Source organism: Equus przewalskii, chromosome 25 (assembly GCF_037783145.1).
Source record: "Equus przewalskii isolate Varuska chromosome 25, EquPr2, whole genome shotgun sequence".
Classification (NCBI taxonomy): domain Eukaryota; kingdom Metazoa; phylum Chordata; class Mammalia; order Perissodactyla; family Equidae; genus Equus; species Equus przewalskii.
The window spans coordinates 25,157,085-25,179,544 of NC_091855.1; the positions used below are offsets into that span (position 1 = coordinate 25,157,085).

At 35.4% G+C, this 22,460-nt stretch overlaps 1 protein-coding gene across 12 annotated transcripts in view; it reads right to left on the reverse strand.

The window, feature by feature from the left end:
• CEP128 (centrosomal protein 128) overlaps window positions 1-22,460 on the reverse strand; it is a 381,669-nt gene that overhangs the window by 283,962 nt on the left and 75,247 nt on the right. For all 12 annotated transcript variants that reach the window (XR_011532693.1, XR_011532692.1, XR_011532691.1 and 9 more), the window contains 3 exons: window positions 8,914-9,000; window positions 6,058-6,132; window positions 4,062-4,194 (listed from right to left, as the gene is read on the reverse strand). Coding sequence is in view for 9 of the 12 variants with exons in the window: in XM_070593019.1 (XP_070449120.1) it covers window positions 4,062-4,194; window positions 6,058-6,132; window positions 8,914-9,000 (295 nt within the window). In the remaining 3 variants the exon portion in view is untranslated. The remainder of the gene's footprint in view (window positions 1-4,061; window positions 4,195-6,057; window positions 6,133-8,913; window positions 9,001-22,460) is intronic.

A 22,460-nucleotide genomic window follows, 5' to 3' on the forward strand; every position in this document is an offset into this window, starting at 1 on the left:
GGCACCCCACATAGGAAAAAAACTAAAATGACCTACAACTAGGATATACAACTATGTACTAGAGCTTTAGGGAGGAAATAAAAAAGAAGAAAATTGACAACAGATGTTAGCTCAGGGCCAATCTTTCTCACCAAAAAGAAAAGCATACTTAAAAAAAAAAACCAGATTCTATGAGGCAACAAACATAAAATAAATATACCAGAGTCTTTTTCGAAACAAAATGAGAGTTCCTATGTGCATCTTTATGAAAATTTGATGAGTAATCTAATACCTTATGATTTTGTTCTTAAAAATAAATTTTAAAATACTTGATGTCAAAATATATTTAAATTATAACATCACATGAAATTTAAGTGAACTTAATAGCATGCAAATATATTGGAATAGGTATGTCAGAATTTGCCATCCAGCGAAGATTTTCTGGCAATGTGGAAACTCTAAAAGGCAACATATTGAGTTATGTCTGGGACTCTGGGGAAATATTTACCTTCCCTGAATTTCATAGTACATCAAATGCTTATAAGAATTTCTCCAATAATTTAGGCATTTGAATAGGAAGCTTCATTACTGAAATAATTTACAAGCTGAACAATCTGGACTAGTCTATCAGAAACCATTATAAAATCTCAATATCACCATCCCTGTTAAACTTGAATTTTCAAAAAGAAATAAATCCAGAGTATTATTCCACAACCTAAATCAACACCTCCGCTGAAACAGTACTCTAACATTTCTCAAGCACAAAGTGTTCCTGATCCACATAAGAAAAAGCCAGTCATATGGTTCATGACCACTTCTGAGATATGATCATTTTTTGCCACCATTCTCCAGATAACAAAAAAGACAGGATCTTAATTTTATCTGTTTGTATATATGGAAAATTGGGATAAGAGAAAGTGAAAACCAGGGGTATTTCTAATTTAAGTACAAGGACAAGTACATAAATACGTACACACACATTTATAAACAGGAAGCTGGGAAAAATTCCACTACTGGCTTTGCTGGCTCTTCCTAAGAGAAAGCCCCATGAGATAAGCAGGTCTGACAATTGAAATGGGTTTAAAAAATCAATCAGGGAAGACATTAAACTTCAATGCTAATGTCAGCAACAAACAAGTGAAATTCGAAATTAAAAACATAATATCATCTACATTAGCATCCAAGAAAGTGAAATTCTTAGGTATAAATCTAGCAAAATCTAAATTTAAAAAACTACAAAACACTGATGAAAGAAATCAAAGATGAACAAAATAAATGGAAAGATATTCCATGTTCATGGATAGGAAGACTCGATATTGTCAAAATGTCAGTTCTTCCCAACATAATCTATAGATGCAATCCAATCAAAATCCCAGCAAGTTATTTTGTGGATATCGATAAATTGATTCCAAAGTTATAAGGAGAGGTAAAGAATCCAGAATAGTCAATGTACTACTGAAGGAGAAGAACAAAGTTGGAGGACTGAATACTATTCAACTTCAAGACTTACTATAAAGCTACAGTAATCAAAACAGTGTGGTGTTGGCAAAAAAAAATAAATAGATCAATGGAACAGAATAGAGAGCCCAGAAACAGACCCATAAAAAATAGTCAACTGATCTTTGACAAAGGAGCAAAGGCATTACACCAGAGAAAAGATAGTGTTTTAACAAATGGTGCTGGAACAACTGGATAACCACATGCAAAAAGAAAATGAACCTAGACACAGACCTTACACCCTTCACAAAAATTAAGCCAAAATGGATCACAGACCTAAACGTAAATGCAAAATTATAAAACTCTTAGAAGACAGGAGAAAATCTGACCTCGAGTTTGTCAATGACTTTTTCTTCTGAGGAAGATTAGCCCTGAGCTAACATCTGCCGCCAATCCTCCTCTTTTTATTGAGGAAGACTGACCCTGAGGTAACATCTGTGCCCATCTTCCTCTACTTTATATGTGGGACGCCTACTACAGCATGGCTTGATAAGTGGTGCGTAGGTCCACACTCGGGATCCAAACCAGTGAACCCCGGACCACTGCAGTGGAATGTGTAAGCTTAACGGCTGCAAAACCGGGCCGGCCCCCTGTCAATAACTTACTAGATACAACACGAAAGTCATAATCCATAAAAGAAAAAACTGATAAGCTGGACACTATTAAAATTTAAAATGTCAGGTCCACGAAAGACACTGTCAAGAAAATAAAAAGACAATCCACAGACTGTGAGAATTTATTTGCAAAGATATATCTGATTAAAAAAACTATTATCCAAAAACTACAAAAGAAAAAAATTGTATCTGCAGTCTCCTAAAAAGTCTTTTCTCAAAATTGTCCCATTCACAACAACATGGATGGACCTTGAAGGTATTAACATGCTTAATATGTTAACATAATTGTTAAGCGAAATAAGCCAGACAGAGAAAGACAAACACTGTATGATTTCACTCATACGTGGAAGATAAACAAACACACAAAGAGAACAGTTCAGTGGTTACCAGGGGTGGGGGGTGGGGTGTGGGGTGGGGGGGGGTGGGCGGTATGCACAACGGGTGAACGGGTATATTATATGGTGACTGACAAATAATAATGTACAACTGAAATTTCACAATGCTATAAATTACTATGACCTCAATAAAATTAAAAAATTTTTAAAATTAAAAAAAAAAACCTGTGGTACATTTGGACAATGGAATATAATTCAGTGCTTTAAAAAAAAGCTACCAAGCCCTGAAAAGACATGGGGGAACCTTAAAAGTACATTACTCAGTGAAAGAAGCCAATCTGAAATGGCTACATACTGTATGATTCCAACTATATGAGATTCTAGAAAAGGCAAAACTATAGGGACAGTTAAAAAGATATATAGTTGCCAAGATTTAGAGGAAAGAGAGGAACAAATAGGCAGAGCACAGGGCATTTTTAGCACAGTGAAACTACTCTATGACACTCTAGTGGTAGATACATGTCATTATGTATTTGTCCAATCCCACAGGATGCACAACACCAAGAGTGAATCCTAATGGAACATATGGATTTTGGGCGATAATGATGTGTCAATGTAGGTTCATCGGTCAGAACAAACGTACCACTCTGGTGGGGGATGTCAATAATAGGGGAGACTATTTTTGGTGGCAACAGAGGATATATGCTAAATCACTGTACCTTCTGCTCAATATTGCTGTAAATATAAAACTAAAAAATAAAGTCTGTTTAAAAAAATTAGATGCTAAATGATGATTACCTTGTTGGAAAACCTTATGTCAGGTCAAGAAATAGATAGGATGACAAGAGCACAACATAAGGAATGAAATTCTGAAAACAGGAAGTATTTAAGAAAGAGCAAAGGATGTGGAGAGAAGGGAACCCTTGTTCACTGCTGGTGGGAGTGCAAACTGGTGCAGCCACTATGGAAAGCACTATGGAGTATCCTCAGAAAATTAGGGATAGATCTACCATAGGATCCAGCTATCCCACTGCTGGGTATTTATCCAAAGAACTTAAAAACACAAAGGCATAAAGATACTTGCACCCCTATGTTCACTGCAGTATTATACACAATAGCCAAGACATGGAAGCAACCTAGGTGCCCATCAAGGGACGAATGGATAAAGAAGATGTGGTATTTATACACGATGGACTACTACTCAGCCATAAGAAATGATGAAATCCGGCCATTTGTGACAACATGGATGGACCTTGAGGGTATTATGCTGAGTGAAATTAGTCAGAGGGAGAAAGTCAAACACGATATGATCTCACTTATAAGTAGAAGAGAAAAACAATGACAAACAAACACATAGCATTGGAGATTGGATTGGTGGTTACCACAGTGGAAGTGGGGAGGGGGGAGGGAAAAGGGGTGATTAAGCTCACATGTGAGGGGATGCACTATAATTAGTTTTCGGGCCGTGAACATGATTTAATCTACACAGAATTCGAAATACATTATGATGTACATCCGAAAATAAATAAATAAAATAATTTTTAAAAAATAAAATAAAATTTTTTAAAAAAGAAATAAATTAAAAAAAAAAAAAGAAAGAGCAAAATACCCACACATTTACGAATCAGAATCATACCTCTCCTAAACCTCCAGTCATCTCCTTGTTCATCCTGATGGTTTGACTGTTGCTTGGAAATCTGAGATACTTGATGTTGTAAACCCTTTCGATCGCCTTCTGCTTTCATAAGTTGTGTACGGAGTTCTTCTACCTAAATACATATAGTCAAAAATGAAACTTTTATCAGTTTTAAAAGCAGGAAAGGAACAATTGAACTGACAAATTGTTACAAAATATTTTTCTAGGGAAAAAATGTTTACTTCTAATGGGCTATTGCAAACACAAGTTGAAGCCAAATTAGTCTTGTTACGCCAAGCACAGTGGAATACTCTCTTGCTCCATTTCTTCATTCCTTCCACACAGAATAAACGTCTTTTCCCTTCTCTGTGTCTATTGTGACAAAGAATTTGACCATATAAAAAAAAAAAAATCCCTTATTTTGACTTCAGTCCACTCTATTACCCCAAACCACCTCCAATTATGTACTATATGTTTTTATACTTTTCACATTTTCTTTCATGTGAACATGTTTATTGGATGGTAAACTCAAGTGAAATGATCATGATTTAGCTTTTTTTTTTTTCTTTAAAGATTGGCACCTGAGCTAACAACTGTTGCCAATATTCTTTTTTTTTTTCCTGCTTTTTCTCTCCAAATCCCCCCCAGTACATAGTTGTATATTTTAGTTGTGGATCCTTCTAGTTGTGGCATGTGGGACGCTGCCTCAACGTGGCCTGATGAGCAGTGCCATGACCACGCCCGGGATCCGAACCAGCAAAACCCCAGGCTGCCAAAGTGGAGCTTGAGAACTTAACCATTCGGCCTCGGGGCCAGCCCTGATTTAGCATGTTTTAATACCAAAGTACTAGGCAAGACAAATAAGCAATAAACGCTGCTGAATAAACTATAAACACCTTGAGGTCAGGGACTATTTTATTCATCGTTGTATTTCTAGAGACTAGGAAATTGCCTAGCACATAGCAGGTATGTCCCCAATGACCATTAAACAAGTTAGCAGTTGCAAAAAGACTCAGCTAAAGTCACAATGACAATCTGAACACAGAAGTCTCTTACTTCAAAAGATGAGATTAGAAATTACAAGTCAGAGTTCCAAAAAAACCAGAATGGAACTGAATACAAATATATAACTTCCGAAAAAGAAAGTCTGAACTCTGTCAACATTAATTCCATTGGACCACTGGCTGCAGAACAAAACCAATGAACCTTTTTAAAGGTTTTGTAAAACAGGTGGTATGGTGTATTTTCAGCACTGATTGTCAAAATGTAATACTCCTTCTGAACATTTATGATGCCTGACATCTTCGCCAACCTAGCACATTATGTAGTGAGTTATGTAAGCCACACCTCAAAACAGAGGAAGGTGCAATTGCAGTTTACATTAAACTCAAGCAGAGAGGCAGTTAGAAACTCACATACCCTTAGCCAATGTATGTAAGATGGCTATTTCAAGTTATTGAACTTTAAATATCAGAAGCACCAAACTCCCATTATGAGCTAATGGGCTGCAAAATGTTATGCTTTAAAATTAAGCCTTCTCTTTGGTTAAAGGGGGCAGGTGGCATCTTGAAAATGTGAATATAAGACAATAATGCATTCAGAGTAACTTCAACATGCAAAGATCTGTTTTATGTATTTTACTTCCTCTTTCACTCTCCAATGACTCCTTGAATAAAATTCAGCTCCTGGGAAAATATTATCTTACACATCCAGTCTCACTTTTCCACTGGTTATGCTGAGAGAGATAAGTCCTAAGCTGGAGCAGCAATCAGCAAATGTACTCTCAACAGTGGGAATTTGGTTGGTGTTTTGTCCTAGCTTCCTCTGATCTTCCTGAAAGGATCTCACCTTCTGCTTGCGTGTGCTAACATGCATTCCTTAGGAAACAATTGTTCCAGACCTAGGTCTTTCTCCTTTCACAAAGACATCTGATAGAGAAGGAGACTTAAGTCTGCTTTCATTTAAAAGTAGATTATCATAGCTTGCATCCACTTACCTGATGCAAAAGCGTTTCTCTGCTGCCTTCTGACTGATTCAATAACCTTCGAGACAGCTCCAGTTCCTGTTCAAGCTAGAGTTCCAACAAAGGATAAAGAGAAATGTCCAATGGGGCAGAAGATAATTAAACGATTATGGGCAAAGTGTAAGAGGAAAAAAGTAGGAACATTTTCAGAAGATATTTACAGCTAACATGAAAGAGTAAATATCTTGCTATAAATACATCTTAATACTTCATTAATGTTAATTGCATAACATCAAGTAAACCAGATCAGAGCTCAGGAGGTCTGGGTTCTCAAGTCAGTTCCATCTCAACAGCGACCTTGTTTAAATCTGTTTAAATCTCTTATCCTTAGGCCACCATTCCATCATCTCTAAAATAAGGATTTTATATTAGATTTATATTAGATAATCTCTGAGATTCCTTTCAGTTCTTAATCATTTTAACCTGAATTCTAAAGCAATTTTTTCTTTAAATTAGTACATGTAGTGTCATACGAACCAAATTACAATAAAAACTTCAGGGATTCAATGATTCAAAGTATATTTCATTCAATTGATAATTTCATATATTCTTAATATCTTACATTCCTGATATTTTCAATATTCATAACACTCCTAAAATTTTAAAATATCTAAGTACAGAATAAGACATTCAACTTGAAAAATACAATAGGGCAGGAAACAGGTTTGTTAAAAATCCACAACTTACATATGCTAAATAAGTTTGCATTTTCTAACAGTAAGGTTGTTTTGCAAAACCACAAATCTATATTAAGATGTCGTTAACTGCTTAGATTTGTAATAGTTATCCTAAATTATCATTTCATTTGAACAACTATCTATATATTAGCCCTCTAAAAAATGTACAGGTGGTAGGTATGGCCATGAAGAGTAGCATCAGGGAGCATTATGGTCATGGAACAGTCCTGTATCTTGATCGTGGTGATGGCAACATGAATCTACACGAGATAAAATTGCACAGCACTATACACACACACGCACACACACTCAACACACAAATGAGTGCACATAAAGCTGATGAGACCTGCATAAACTCTATGGATTATAACAATGTCAATTTCCTGGTTTTGATATTAGATGGCAATTACGTAAAACGTTACCCTTGAGGCAAATGGTGTGAAGGGCACATGGGACTCTCTATAATTTTGTTTTGTAACACTTTATGAATCCATAATTATTTCAAAATAATTTTTTAATCTTGTTACACAATTTTTAAAAAACTATACATGTGGCTCATAAACTAAATGTTACATTTTTTAAAAAATTAAGTATATATGGAATCACAGAATCCACACAAAATAGTATCAGACCTATTCTCTTGTTTCTATGGAGAAATAAAGATGGAAGAAATCATACACCAGTCAAAATGGTTTCGAAACTTATCAAAGCCCATATTAGTCATGATGCCTGGGTAATATCAGCAGTATCAGCTCCCAACGGGCAAACTTGATGACCTGACATACCTCGCTTACCATAAAGGCAGCATGTACGCATCATTTAACTTTACATAGGTCAGTGAAATAAAATAAAGGAGGTAATGGTAAATAGAAAAAACAAGACAGAGTAAAGAACATTACATCAGGGGCAAAAATCTTGACTTTAGCATTCATTACCTTGGGCTCATCCGTAAATCTACTCATTTGCAAACTGAAGAGAGTTTTTCGGCCTCTGAATTGCCTTCTAGCTCTAAAGTGCTAGGCTCTGTAGGTTCACAGATGTGAATATATGTCAAAGGTCCTTAATATTTAATGGGAATAGAGGATTTTTCAGAACTAGGCTGCTAACTATACCTATTCTATATAATGAAAACGAATATATCCAAAATACCCAGCCTTTAAGCAACAGGTCTTTCCTAAACCCTGCAGCAAAGCCAGGCTCTTTAAACGTTCTCCAGCGAGGAAGGGTGAAGTTTAATTTGCATCCTGGAAAGGAGAGGGGCCAGATGACAAGGTAGCAAAAGACCTGGAGAGTAGTTCCCCCTCAGCCATGGAGCATACATCCCAAGACCCCCAGAGGATGCCTGAAACCATGGATAGTACCAAACCCTAGATATAGTAAGTTTTTTCCTATACATACATACCTATGATAGTTTAATTTATAAATTAGGCACAGTAAAAGATTAACAACAATAATCAACAATAAAATAGAACAATTATAACAATATACTGTAATAAAAGTTACCGTAGATCTTAGCAGCCTCCAGAAACAATTTTTTTTCCTTCCTTATTCAGTCGAGAACTTTCACCTTTTCACTTAAAGGATGCACTTTACGGCTTCTCTTTGGTATATCTGAATCGCCAGCATCACTATTCTTGTGCTTTGGGGGCATTACTAAGTAAAATAAGGCTGACTCGGACACAAGCACTGCGATGCTGCGACAGTCGGTCTGATAACCAAGAGAGCCACTGCGTGACTCACGGGCAAGGAGCAAGTACAGCGTGGATACGCTGGACAAAGGGATGATTCACATCCCAGGCAGAGCAAGACGGCGAGAGATTTCATCATGCTACTCAGAACAGCATGGCAATCTATGACTTAGGAACTGTTTATTTCTGGAATTTTCCATTTAATATTTTCAGACTGCAGTTGACTGCAGGTAACTGAAACGGTAAAAAGTGAAACCACAGATAAGGGGGGACTACTGTATATGTTTCCAAGAGCAAGTAGCAGAGAGTGGCAGAGCCCTTGAACCACGTCTGACTCCACATCAAAACATACAGGCTTCATTATGTTCTAACAAATGATCTCAGGGACGCTCTTCAAGGCACTCAATGAACATCACTGGCCCCAAACAGCATCATTCTTTGAAAGATAACTTGCAAAATCTTACTTGACTCTTCTCAGTTTCAGTTTGTCTTAGCTTATTTTTCATTACTCCCTCATCCTCATCTGCTTTAGCTTCTTGTTTCTTCAATGCCTAGAATGAAAAAGGTGGGAAAATATGCATTATTCCAAAATACATATAAAACTGAAAGACACTACTAGGATATATTGAGAAAAGGCTAAGGAAGATGATTATGAGTTGTACAAAATATGTAAAGCATTCTTTTCTATATTTTCCCTCTTTAATAAAATGGAAAAAAAGAACTTGAAGAAAATACAAATTTCAAAAGTTAACCATAAAAGTGTTTGTTTTGGTTTGTCTCCACGTTAAAACTTAAGGAAAAAATTTATATTTGGAGCAATCTTTCATAACATCTAAAAAGCATTCCACTTTTTAAAAATTTTTTTGACAATTTTAGCATTTAGACTTAGCAAGGTGTATGTATAGAGGCCATCCAAACTGAGAAAAGCCAAATTGCCAGAAATCCTTTCCAACAAGATCTGTGGTGCTCAATAGAAAAATGATTTTTAGGCAAACAGCAAAACATGTTAAAAACTATTTTGATACAAGTATAATCAATCATATTCAATTTCATTAACTTACATATCCAATAAATATCTCCTAAGTGCATTTACTAGGTGCCAGGCACTATGCTAGGGGCTACTAATACACACACATATATATAAAATAAACATGGCCCCCTATCCATGAGGTTACAGCTCCGTCTGCCATGATTCCTACTCTCACTAATAAAAAGCAATTGAGTAAAAAGGCAGCGAGATATCATCAAAATGAAAAATAATTTTGACTTGAGTACAATAATGTTATAAAACTTTTATACTGTTTACTATGTACAGACATTCTTCTTCTTCTTATATTAAATAAATACATTACCTATATTGGAAATACACATTTAATTGTTATGATAATTCCATGAGTTATTTAAAAGCTCATTTTATTAAGGGGGAAATTGAGGTTCAAGGAGTTGAAAAACTTGTCCAAGGTCATTCACCTAGTCCATGACAGAGACAGAAGGTAGACAGGCTGCCTCTTGGCCATTGAGTGGCACTGCCTCTCCGTGTTGAAATAATAATATCAACCTTATAGGGTGGGTATGAAGACTAAATAATTTGATCTTTGTAAAGTACTAAAATGTACAGTAAAAGAGAACTATTATGATTACTGAACTGTTAACATTGATAAAGTATTAAGAATCATAATGCTTTTCAGGTAGTTATCAAATGATTTTGATGTTTGACATTCTTTATTGTAGGGTAAGTGGAATTTGCAATAATATTTAACTCTATATACATAATCCATTATTCCAGTTTGGTTAGTGGGATGTGTTTAAAAATTTTTCCTAAACAAAATTATCCTAGAAACTTGAAAATTACTGCTGGCATCTTTATTCTTTCCAAGCTTCCTTGGTCTATCCCCAATGAGTGAGTGTGTGTGTGTGTGTGTGTATGTATGTAAGAAAGAGAGAGAAAAATATAAAGGGAAAAGATAACAAGAAATTGTTGCTACATTTTTAATCAATTCATTTTATAAAATTTTAAACTATCTTCATCCCAACCTAGCCCCACTTTCTTCTTATGAAATTGGTTGTCTTTTCAATATTTTTTCATTGAACTAAAAACTAGCCTGAGCTCTCCACAGAGGGGAGATTATGAGGAAGACTTCTTCAGGCAGTTGATAAATTCCAGCAAACTACAGTCATGTGCCACATAATGATGTTTCATTCAACAGCAGACTGCATATACAATGGTGGTCCCATAAAATTACTACCATACAGCCTAGGTGTGTAGTAGGCTATACCATCTAGGTCTGTGTAAGTACCATAGGGGAGGAAGAAATTTTCCTCTACCTTCCCAGGTTCTTCTGGCTGGTCTAAGAATTAAATTGACATGAGACATTAACAAGAGAAAAACAAACAAAAGTTTAATAACATGTATACACAAGAGAAACCCAGGAAAATCAAGTAACTCAGCAAAATAGCCAAAAGCCCTCACCTTAAATACCATCCTCAGCTAAAGACAAAAGAAGATATGAGGAGTGGGGAGAGTTAGGGACCTCAAACGGAAGGAAGGCAATTCACAGGTAGGTGAAAAGGAGCAAACATTTGGAAAACAAGCGTTTGGCCACTCAGAAAAAGAAGAAGACAGAAAGAAGCCCAACAAACAGGCTTTTCTAGGTCCCTCCCTGTTTACCACCTAGTTCATGTTATGCTATAGCGATAGCTCACTTCCTGAGACAGGCTTTTGTAATCCGAATTCTTTTAGGCAGATAAGGGGGAGACAACAAGAAAAACTCTGAGTATTCTGTTTCTTAAAAACAATCCACCTAAAATAATCCACATATTAAAGAGATATATTTTGGGGTGACAAATTTTGTTCCCATTAAGTACACTCAATGAAGTTCACACAACGACAAAATCTCCTAACAATGCATTTCTCAGAACGAATCCCTGGCATTAAGCAACACATGACTGTAGAAGTTAGTTTAATAAAGGAAGTGAAGAATAGCAAAGGAGAATTAGTAATATTAGTTTAGTGCATCCATTACTGTCAATAACTGAAAATCACAGTTTAGGCTTTGATTCATAATCATGTATTAGTCGCAGCCTCTAATGAAGACTCTTCCAAAATCCCAACAAAATACCTATCAAGAAACTTATCAAGACAAAAAATAGCAATAATGCTAAAACCTATCGACTGACAAGTAACCTGTCAAATCTAGAATTAAAATCCAAAATATAAGGCAGGTGAAACTGAATGGAGGAAAACTGAATCAGGCTTCACTTCATGAATCAGACTCCCGGAAAAGAGGTAGAAAGACACCTTCGCTTACCCCCTGGTAATAGTCAGACTCTACTTCTGGATTCATCCTGAGTAGAAGTCACTCCAAATGAGTGTGCAATAAAGGATCATCCAAGCAAGGTGAGGTCACTTGAGGCCATAAACAACTTCAAATAAGAAGGGCTTGTCCCAAGCATAAGAGCCATTCCCTTCCAAAGCTGAGTTCAAAATCTAACTGGAAGACTCTGCAACCTTCAAGCAGTAGTTGCTAAGATCCTTCCAACGTGATTTTGTGCATCTCTTCATGTTCCAGATTGTTTCCACCTCTGTCCTCCAGTTACTGAGGTAAGAGAAACAGGAGGAGTCACCTGCTAAGCTTTTAAAACTTGATTTAACTTCATGCTGCAACTCTAAGAGATTAACTTAAGAATTTAAATCCCCAAAATTCTCCAGTGAAGAAATGTTTCCATTTTACTAACTGGAATTAATCCATTTCTTCTTTTTTTCTTTTTTTTTAACATCTGTTGCCAATCTTCCTCTCTCTCTCTCTTTTTCCCTCCTCAAAGTCCCAGTATACGATTGTATATCCTTGTTGTATGTCATTCTAGTTCTTCTACGTGAGCCACCACCACAGCGTGGCAACTAACAGATGGGTGGTGTGGTTCCATGCTCAGGAACTGAACCCGGGCCGCCGAAGCAGGAGCATCCCAAACTTTAACCACTGATTATCAGGGCTGGCTCTGGAATTAATCCATTTCTGTTCCTTTCTCATGAGTTCCAAAACTTACATTTAAAAAGTCCTATGACATTTTACATCAAAAAAACAAGAAAGTGGGCCAGCCCTGATGGCCTAGTGGTTAAAGTTCAGCACACTCCACTTCAGCAGCTGGGGTTGAGTTCCTGGGCACAGAACCATACTGTCTATGAGTTGCCATGCTGTGGCAGTGGCTCACCTAGAAGAACTAGAACGACTTACAAGAAGCATATACAATCATGTACTGGAGCTTTGGGGAGGGGAAAAAAACTTAAAAAGACAAACAAGAAAGATATATTAACATTTCCCAAGTGTTTACATAACTTATCTTGATTGAACACATTAAAAATATATTTAATTCATTTATATGCTTATTTTTACTTACTTAGATAGACATTCAAAATAATCCTTGTTTATCCAGAGGCTTATATTTCCAAAGAGTAATACAAAAGCTTTGGTGCCACTATGGTGGAAGCTTCAGAAGGCCAGGGACCTCATCTGTCACGATCACATTTTATTTCCAAGACAATACTTGGCACATTTTAGGTGGTAAACATATGTTACTGAATAGATGAATAAATATCCCTTTATAATCTCTGAATAACATCTTCACTTTGCAATTGGCCACCTCTCTTCATCACATACATGTAAGTTTTCCAGATTTATCCCATCTCTTTTAATCACCATATTTTCTCAAACACCAAGTTGTCTGTCTTTCTGGAAAAACAATTATGGTGTAGTGATATGGGAAAATAAATATTTATTTTTGGGTTTAAGTCAAAGAGTTAATACCTTTTCCCGTTTTCACAAGTCATCATTTTAGCCTCTTCTTTGGAAAAATATCTCCTGAATGGGTTTAAGTCTTCTAATTTTGAAATAATTTAGGCTTACAGAACAGTTGTAAAGAGAGCTCAGAGTTCCCACATACCCTGTACCGAGCTTTCCCTAAAATTAACATCTTACATAAGCAATGTAGGTTTATCAAAACTAAGACTTTAACATTACTACAAAATCATTAAGTGAAAACTTTATTCAAGTATCAAATGTCCTTTTTTTGTTCCAAGATACAATCCAGGATACTGTGGAGCAAGTTGTCTCTTTAGTCTCCTCTGATCTATGAAAGTTTCTCAATTTTTCCTCGTTTTTTAATGATCTCAACATTCTTGAAGAGATACTTCAAGTATCTTCAGATCAGCTATTTTGTAGAATGTCCCTCAGTTTGGGTTTTTCTGACGTTGTCTCATGATTAAACAGGGCTCATAATTTGGGGGGAGAATATCACAGAAGTAAGTGCCCTTCTCATTGTATCACATTGTAGGGTACACAATATCAACATGACTCATGACTAGTGATGCTAACCTTGATCGCTTAATTAAGGTAAGGTATGTCTGCCAAATTTTCCTACCATAAAGTTAGCATTCTTTCCTTTACATACTCCTTTGTTAGAAGAGAGTCACTAAGTCCAGGCCATACTCAAAGGGAGAAGAATTAAGCTCCACCTCCCAGAGACAGAATATCAAAGAATGTGTGGAAATATATTAAAAACTCTAAAGTAATTAACAAATATTTTGGGAGACACTTTGAGGCTATGCAAGTATCCTTGAAGTTTCACCCACCAATTTTAGCTCAATGCCAGACCAACTATAACACTATCAGTTTTTTTGGGGGGGGGGGGTGCCTGTAAAATTTTCCCCCATCAAACCTTACAGCCTAATGCAACCTAGATTCCTAGTAAGTTAACCCACAGGCCAATGTCCACCAGTAAGTAGAATGCTGAACCTCTCTACATTCACCCCACGATAACCTGCTTACACCAAAAACAGTAACGAGTCATCTAGAATTTACACAAGACTATAAAAGTGGATGGAGTATGTACACTCATCAAACCTCCACCAAATCTTGGCTGCTCTCTTAATTCTCTTGAGCTCCTCCACAACTGGGAATTCTCCTTCTTCCCTGTTCCCCTACATCTTGTCCAGCCTCACTGTTTGGTTTCTTTGCAGCCTCTGGATCTTACCCAAAGGCTTCTAAATTTCCCTCTCCAAGCTATACAGAGAAATTTGCCTCTATTCCAGTTCTCAATTTTGAACACCTGTACTCATAACCACACCCAACACCCCCCACTTCCCCTACCCCATAACAAAAGGAGCTATTAGTTAGCAGGATCCATTCCCCTGAAAAGGCAGTGTGGGAAAAAATTATTTTCATTCTCACACTAATAGATATTTAATCTTCACTTCTTATAATTAGCATAAATATTAACAATATTTTGGTGTTAAAGGAATAAAAATCAATTAGCTGAACTTTAATTAATCTAATTGTCTTATCTAGTACATAGAATTATACCCTATAAAAACATAATTCTTCTAAAAGTCAACTATTTTTTAAAAATTCAAATTTCCATATATGAGCTAGTTAAATAAAAGAACCTCTAATTCTCCTGGATATTTAGGAATTTGCAATAAAATTTCCTTTCCTCTTTACTTTCCACCTTCAACATCTGACTAGTTATTTATAATATCAGTTTTCCAAAATAATAGACTTTTCTTTTGTAGCTCTACTTTGTGCCTAAAACATTATTAATTACCTCCCTCCCCTTTCATTTCTCCTTTTTACTCTAGAGATATATAAGTCTTAGAAAATTTAGTCATTAAGAACTTCAACTCTATTGTTTTCAGTAGAGGAGCAGCAGTGAGGTATTGAAGAGCAGCCCAAAGCGAATTACTACATTTCCACCATGCCATCTAGAAATGTCATTAAGTTGGAACACTGTTTCTACTTCCTATACACCATGAGTCAGTAAACAAGTACACACACATGCAACAGTCTAGCCCAGAATACTGAACCCATTTTCTACATTATCCAGCTTAAAATGACAAAGAAAGAAAATCTAACTCTTAAGACCTAGTAAATATATATTAACGTACTTTAAACTTCGGAAAATACATATAACACTCAACGAGAAACATTTTAAAAGTTAACTGAATCAAAACTATAAGCCATTTCTTTAAACATTAATAATAAACTTTAACTCATTTATTACCTTTTTAAGTGTGTAAGGCTGCACTGGATTTCTTTTCCATTTGACTTAGATCAAGCAACTAAGAATTATATTAAAACTGACCCAGTAAAAGCAGTTATAAAAAGAGAAAAAAAATCACAAGCCAATGAATTTTTATTACTATGTTATTTTGCCCTTTAAAGCTTGTTTTTTTCTTAAAAGCAGTTTAGCTATAAAGCTATCATGTGCCCTGCTCCAGGATTCAGATGGTCTCTTCCATGTTTAAGATCACAGCAACAACACCGAGAATTAATAGAGGGTCCCTGGGGCACATTTCAATCTTTAATAACAACAATTATTCTTCTTTTTTCTTAAGTGTGCCTATTTCCATTAAAAAGACTAACATATTGAGTACTGTACTGCTGCAGCGCTTTAGAGGTGGATAATTCTGAATTTTCAGCTACATATAAATTTTTTTTTTTAAATGCAGCCTCTCCCTTTACAAAGTAGAGGAAAGGAGACAAGAAAATGTTTGTAGACATCTCATCTGACCATAAAAACTCCCACAACTCTGACAATAGACATATTTATGAAGAGGCTCTAAAAAATAACACACTCAAAAATGTAGAGCAAATAGGGAATTAAAGGCCCTCTGTCTATTTTAAATGGACCAGCACACTAGGGTAAGAATGATGGAGCTGGAATGAAATAAAGGTCACATGTTAACTCCCACACAGGCCACTGAAATTTCAAAAAAAACTTATGAACGTAAGCTATCCTGTCTCATCTCCCTCACTCAGCAGTGCTAGAATTGCATGCCTTCGGCCACAAGGGCAAGAACATGTAGATGACTCTCTGGTAAACCAACAAGACTATAGAAAACAAGTCTGTGCTCCTATTAAACAATAGGTCAGTAACGTACTTCAAGGTACAAACTTTCAAGTCAAATTGTTTGTTACAGTAACAATAAAGAATGAAGAAGTCATGTCACTGAGAATTAGAAAAACAGTTGCTCTTACTATAAATATATTTTTTAAGACTTTTTTTTTTAGCAGTTTTATGTTCACAGCAAAATTGAGAGGAAGGTACAGAGAGTTCCCATATACACCCTGCCCCCATACATGCTTAACTTGCCCATGATCAACATCCTTCAACAGAGGAGTACATTTGTTACAAGTGATGAACCTACAGTGACACACCAAAATCACCCAAAATCCACAGTCTACATCAGGGTTGACTCTTGGGGTACATTCTATGGGTTTTCACAAATAACATAATAACATGTATCCATCATTATGGCATGATACAGAGTATTTTCACTGCCCTAAAAATCCTCTATGCTCCACCTATTCATCTTCCCCTCCCTACCCAACTCCTGGAAACCACTGATCTTTTCACTGTCTCCACAGTTTTTCTTTTCCAGAATGTCATATAGTTGGAATCATACAGTATGTACTCTTTTCAAATTGGTTTCTTTCACTTAGTAATATGTCCTTACATTCTCTCTCTGTCTTTTCAAGCCTTCATTGCTCATTTGACTATATTTTTATGATTAAATTCTTCATGTAGGTACAAAATAAAAGTCAGCAAACAAATATTTTAAGCTTCACAATATAATGATATTCTGATCCAAATTAGAGCAGATAAGCCATAAACTAAAGCTAGAAGTTGCCTATATTTATGGATATTAAAATTGTTAAATAGCTTTAAAGATATTTGTTATATTTCAAATCAAGAAAAAACACTAGCAAGTATTTAATATGTATAAAACACTATAATGAGAACCCTTATTTCATTGGAATCTTTTTAAAAGAGGGAAATCTGGTGTCTGTTTCCAAAATTCTCCTTTGGAAACCTAAATGACAGCTCTAAAACCATCAAACGTGAATGGAATAATACATATTTTAAAAAGGAATATATATGCATAACACAGCAGGATTTTAGTGCTCAGAACTAGTACTACTTATTAAATTAACATAGATTTTACTTCTGTCAAGTTCTGTGAATTTCTAAATTTTGTTTTTTCCTAAATCAACTTAGAGATTCCTCCCACATGGGAACTAGCTAAAGTCATGGAAAATTTTAGCCTTTAAGTTCATCCAGTTGGGGATTTCTGTGCCAACAAAAACAAAACAAAGCAAAAAAAAAATTAAGTTTCTTTTCAAGGCAGAAAACAATGCATTCATATTCTAAATCCCTGAACCAATATCTAATTCAAAACTAGCTAGATGGATTTTACTTAAATTATTCAAAGAAATTTCTCTTTCAGCCATAACCAAGAAACAAAAATTCTATATTAAATCTATGATTAAAAAAAATTTAATAAGTAAAAGTAGAACTGTGTGATAGGAGTCCAAAGAGAATCCAATAGTGATCATCACTATTATGACACCATACAGATTTTCAGGATATCAAGGTAAGGGAGAAATTCTAAAAATTGCCGCCACTTGAACTCTGTGCATTTTCCAGATGGAAGTGGTAACCATGTACTGAGTGGAGTCACAAGGTACAACCATTCCTTTTGTTCACAGGGTAGAGTAATAGCAAGTATCATGTAGTTAAGTAAGATTTACCAGTAATTAAGTACATTGGTATTATTTCTGATGGTAATTGTAATCCTTAATAATGTTCTCTAAAGATATCTGAGGTTTTAAAACATAAAACTCAAAGCTTCTCTTTGAGAATGGCCTAGATGTCTCTTCTCTTCTTTTTGTCTTCTTCTAATAAGGTGTTTATTATTTCAGGAATCCAAAGTGCTCTTATAAGAATTCTTGTGGTAGGACAGACGGGCACTTACTACTGACCTATTTTCCCCAATGAATAAGCAAACTTACTGGATCCACTATGTCCATGTTTACGGAGTCAGTGACTGGTTACAGCACCCTATGCCAATGAGGCCAACCAGGTCATGGGTTCAATCACTGTGAGAGCCAACTTCCTTTGCTCTGTACCATGGCCATAGTCTTTACCCTAAACCTTAGCCAAAGGCCACAAGAAGAATAACTAGGCCAGAGACCATGGATGAATTAGCAAAAATCCACTACTACCATGACTATAAAAATAACCCAAAAGTAAAACCCCTATTGACTAGTGTCAGGATTTCATTCTTCAAATGTTATTGAATTTGCCAATCTGCAGAACAAAACCTTAATCACTGCCTACAAAGTTGGTACACTTAAAACACCTACAAGTCTTTTCACTTCTTTAATTCAAAAGCAACAATGGTAATGAGTATTATTCCCTAAAATGCCATTGCTTTTACTGGAATGAATTTTATTTTTATGCAATCTTTTACTTAATAAAAATCTTGCAAGTAAAGTTAAATGTGAGCCCAACAAGCGCACTTTCCAGGATTTCCTTCAAAATCAAAAAGCAAATGCTCTTAGTGGAGGGTCTGTTTTTATCCAAGTAGTTTCCTCTCAAAAAAGAGACTCATAGTTTTATTAGAAAACCAAGAGCAATATGATACTTCATTTGACTTTCTAAATGCATGACCACTGAGTTAGAATTGTTGACAAACAGAAGATCATAGGTAATTATGGAAATTTAATTTAGAATTTCTGAAGTTTTCAATGTATTTGAGCAGAATGCCCTGTAAATATACAACATCTTTCATTGTTCAGAGTTAAAGGATGTTATTTTATGCCTTTGGATTTTGGGGGATTTTTGCTGTTGTTGTTATTATTGTTGGGGGTTATTTTTACTATTTTCTAATCAAAATAAAGCAGTAGCAAGTCTATCTGTACAAAGTAGTCTTTGTTTGTACAACATTACTATGCACTCAGTAGTTGCCCGATAAATATTAATTGATAATGATGGAAAAGGGCTTTATAAACAGATGGTCTAGGATAAATTCACTGAAAATGTAGATAGAAACATTCCACTCTTCAAGAAAAGCATAAAGTAGAAATTAAAGAAGTCCTGCACTCAGAAAATCTCAGTCTATTGTCAGGCAGCTGCTCAGTCAACAAGAACACCGACATTTTTCATCATCATCATAGCATTAACAGCATTAAATGTCTATTTGCATATGGTGCTACACAAAGGGACTCACAAGATTCATAGTAGCCTTATTTTTTATAATTTACAATAACAATATGGGCAAGAACAAATAAGTATATATAGCAAAACAAACGTGATTAAACACTTTGAGCTCTAGTCATATGTGGTATAAACATAAAATATGTGTCAGACTTAAATGTAACTCTTAGCAGCAATAAGAGTATATATTTATAATGTAAACTTCAACTATTTCCAAACAGAATTTGAAACGCTTTATAAGAATACCTATATATATGCTTAAAGAATAGCTGAAATAACCATATGATCCAGTTATTCCACTTCTGGGTATTTGTCCAAAGAAAATGAAAACATTGATTTGAAAAGATATATGCACCCCTACATTCACTGCAACAGTATTTACAACAGCCAAGATATGGAAACAACCTAAGTGTCCATCGATGGATGAATGGATAAAAAAGATGTATACATATATATATAAATACATAATGGAATACTACTCAGTCATAAAGAAGAATGAAATCTTGCCACTTGCGACAACAAGGATGACCTTGAGGGTATTATGCTAAGTGAAATAAGTCAGCCAGAGAAAGACAAATACTGTATGATTTCACTCATATGTGGACTCTAAAAAAATGAAACAAAAGAACAAACAAAACAAAATAAAAACATACTCATAGATACAGAGAACAGATTGGTGGTTACCAGAGGGGAAGAGAGTTGGAGGATGAGCCAAATGGGTGAACAAGTCAACTGTATCGTGATGGATGGTAACTAGACTTTCTGTGGCGATCACTTTGTAGTGATGTCGAGTTATAATGCTGTATACCTGAAACTTACATAATGTTATATACCAAATTTACCTCAATAGAAAATAAATAAATGGATGGAATCTAACGTTATATACCACCTGTGGGTCAAAAAGTTTTTATATGTATAACATGAAATTTCAAGACAAACATGAGTTTGACAGTATTAAATTCACTCTTCACTGAGGGGGAGAAAAGGAACACATGAAATAAAGATAGGAGTCAGAGGCCACAATGGCTATAATAGAATAATTAATGACTCTTCAAGAACCTAGAGAGCAAATAATCAGAAAAGAAAAAAAAAGAGGGACACAAAAATCGCATGAGGACTAACTTCAAAGAAGGTAGGAATAAGGAACCTACAAACAAATTGATCAACCCAGGAAGACATCCCGAAAACCACACATTATTCAAAAACACTTGAATAATAGGAACATGTAAGTTTATACACATGGGAGAATTTAGGAGAAAGACATTTGAAACGAGGAGGTGAAAAGGGGTAGAAAGTACATGACAAGCATATAATAATTAGTAGCCTCAGGCAATATTTTCTTAATAAAGTAAAAGGCTTAAGAAGACATGACATAAGTGTTAATTATATAGAAATGAAATTATAAGAATTTCAAAACTTACATTTACACATCATCTCATGAAACTGCACCCTTCAAAGGAATCCAAAGGCCTTAACTAGCACACTAACAGTTGACATGTTACTTCTTCTAAGATGTAAAATACATTTCTAAACTTTCAGCTTTTGTTTTAGCAACATTAAATTAGTAGGTCCCTGAAATATACTACCAACGTGGAATATTCTTTAATCCAGCCAGCTATTACTCCTGATATTTCTCAATACAAGAAAGATAATATGGCTTGTGGAGACTGTCTAGAATATCCATGAACCATAGAGGAAGGCTGCTCTGTCAATGGAAAGTTAAGTATCAAGTGAGTATATGGTTGAAAGAGACGAACTCCAAGATCTCTTCCAACTTCTCTAAGAAGTTTCGGGAAAAAAATATTTTCCACTAAAAGAATATTAAGAGTGTCTTAGTGTCACTTGAAGTGATCAAAGCCTAATAAAATAGACTCTAGGTTAAATAAAGGGTGGGGGAATGGGAGGCAAGGAAGAAAATCAAGAAAAAGACCAAGCAAGAAGACGAAAGAACACGGTATGTCTAGGACCTGCACATTTCAAGCTGTGCCAAATAGTGTTCAACCAGCTTTGAAAATAAATCCCATAATAGCCAATCATTCTTTTCCATCTATTTCCTTTTTATCAGCAGGTTGACATTAATGGTTCTTTCAGACCCTTACAGAAAACAGTGTTTATTTTATCCTTGAAAAAATAATAATAATAAGTAATCCACAGGTAACAAACATAACAGAGAGAAGAAAATAATTAGCATGGCAGAAAATGATAACAAAGAACAATGTTATAAATCAGAACTACAGTGAGTCAGAATTTAAATAAGTATTTCAGCCATAGGTCGCTAAAGTGCTTATCATGTTGCAAGGAGGTAGAATCAAATTCAGAAAAGAATTGCCTAAAATGATTTAAAAACACAAAGTCTCAGAAAAAATGCTACCTCTTCCACTCAAATTTTCTCAAAGGGCCAAGGAAACAAACAATTTTTCCTCTGGGCTATGCTGGAGCCTATGCAAAGCTGCAATAAACAGCCTTACTGAATTACAGTGATTGTTAACATTTCTATTTCCTCAAGTAAACTGGGAACCCCTTAAGGGTAAGACAGTATTTTAAGTATCTTTAAATCCCTAGTCCCCAGCACAGTACCTGGCACTTAGAAAGCACATGACATTATTGGCTGAATGAATATTTTACTATATATAGTTCTGACTACACAGTATGCAACATTCACTCATTCATTCCTTCAAGAAACACTTAGTGGGTCTCTGTTCTACACCAAGCACTGATCTATTTGCTGGAGACACAGCAATGTGCAAAACAGACTAAGAGCCTGCCTTCATAAAACCTGCTCAGGGGGACAGACAGATGAGAGGGGAGGAAAAGCGCAACAAAGGAAAACTACAGCTTGTAAGGGGCTCAGGAGTGAGGAAGGGGGATTTTATCTAGGGTAGTTAATAAGCCTTTATGAAGTAGGGCTCTGAATGACAGGAGGGCTCAAGCAATGCAACTGTTTTCAGTGTTGAAAATT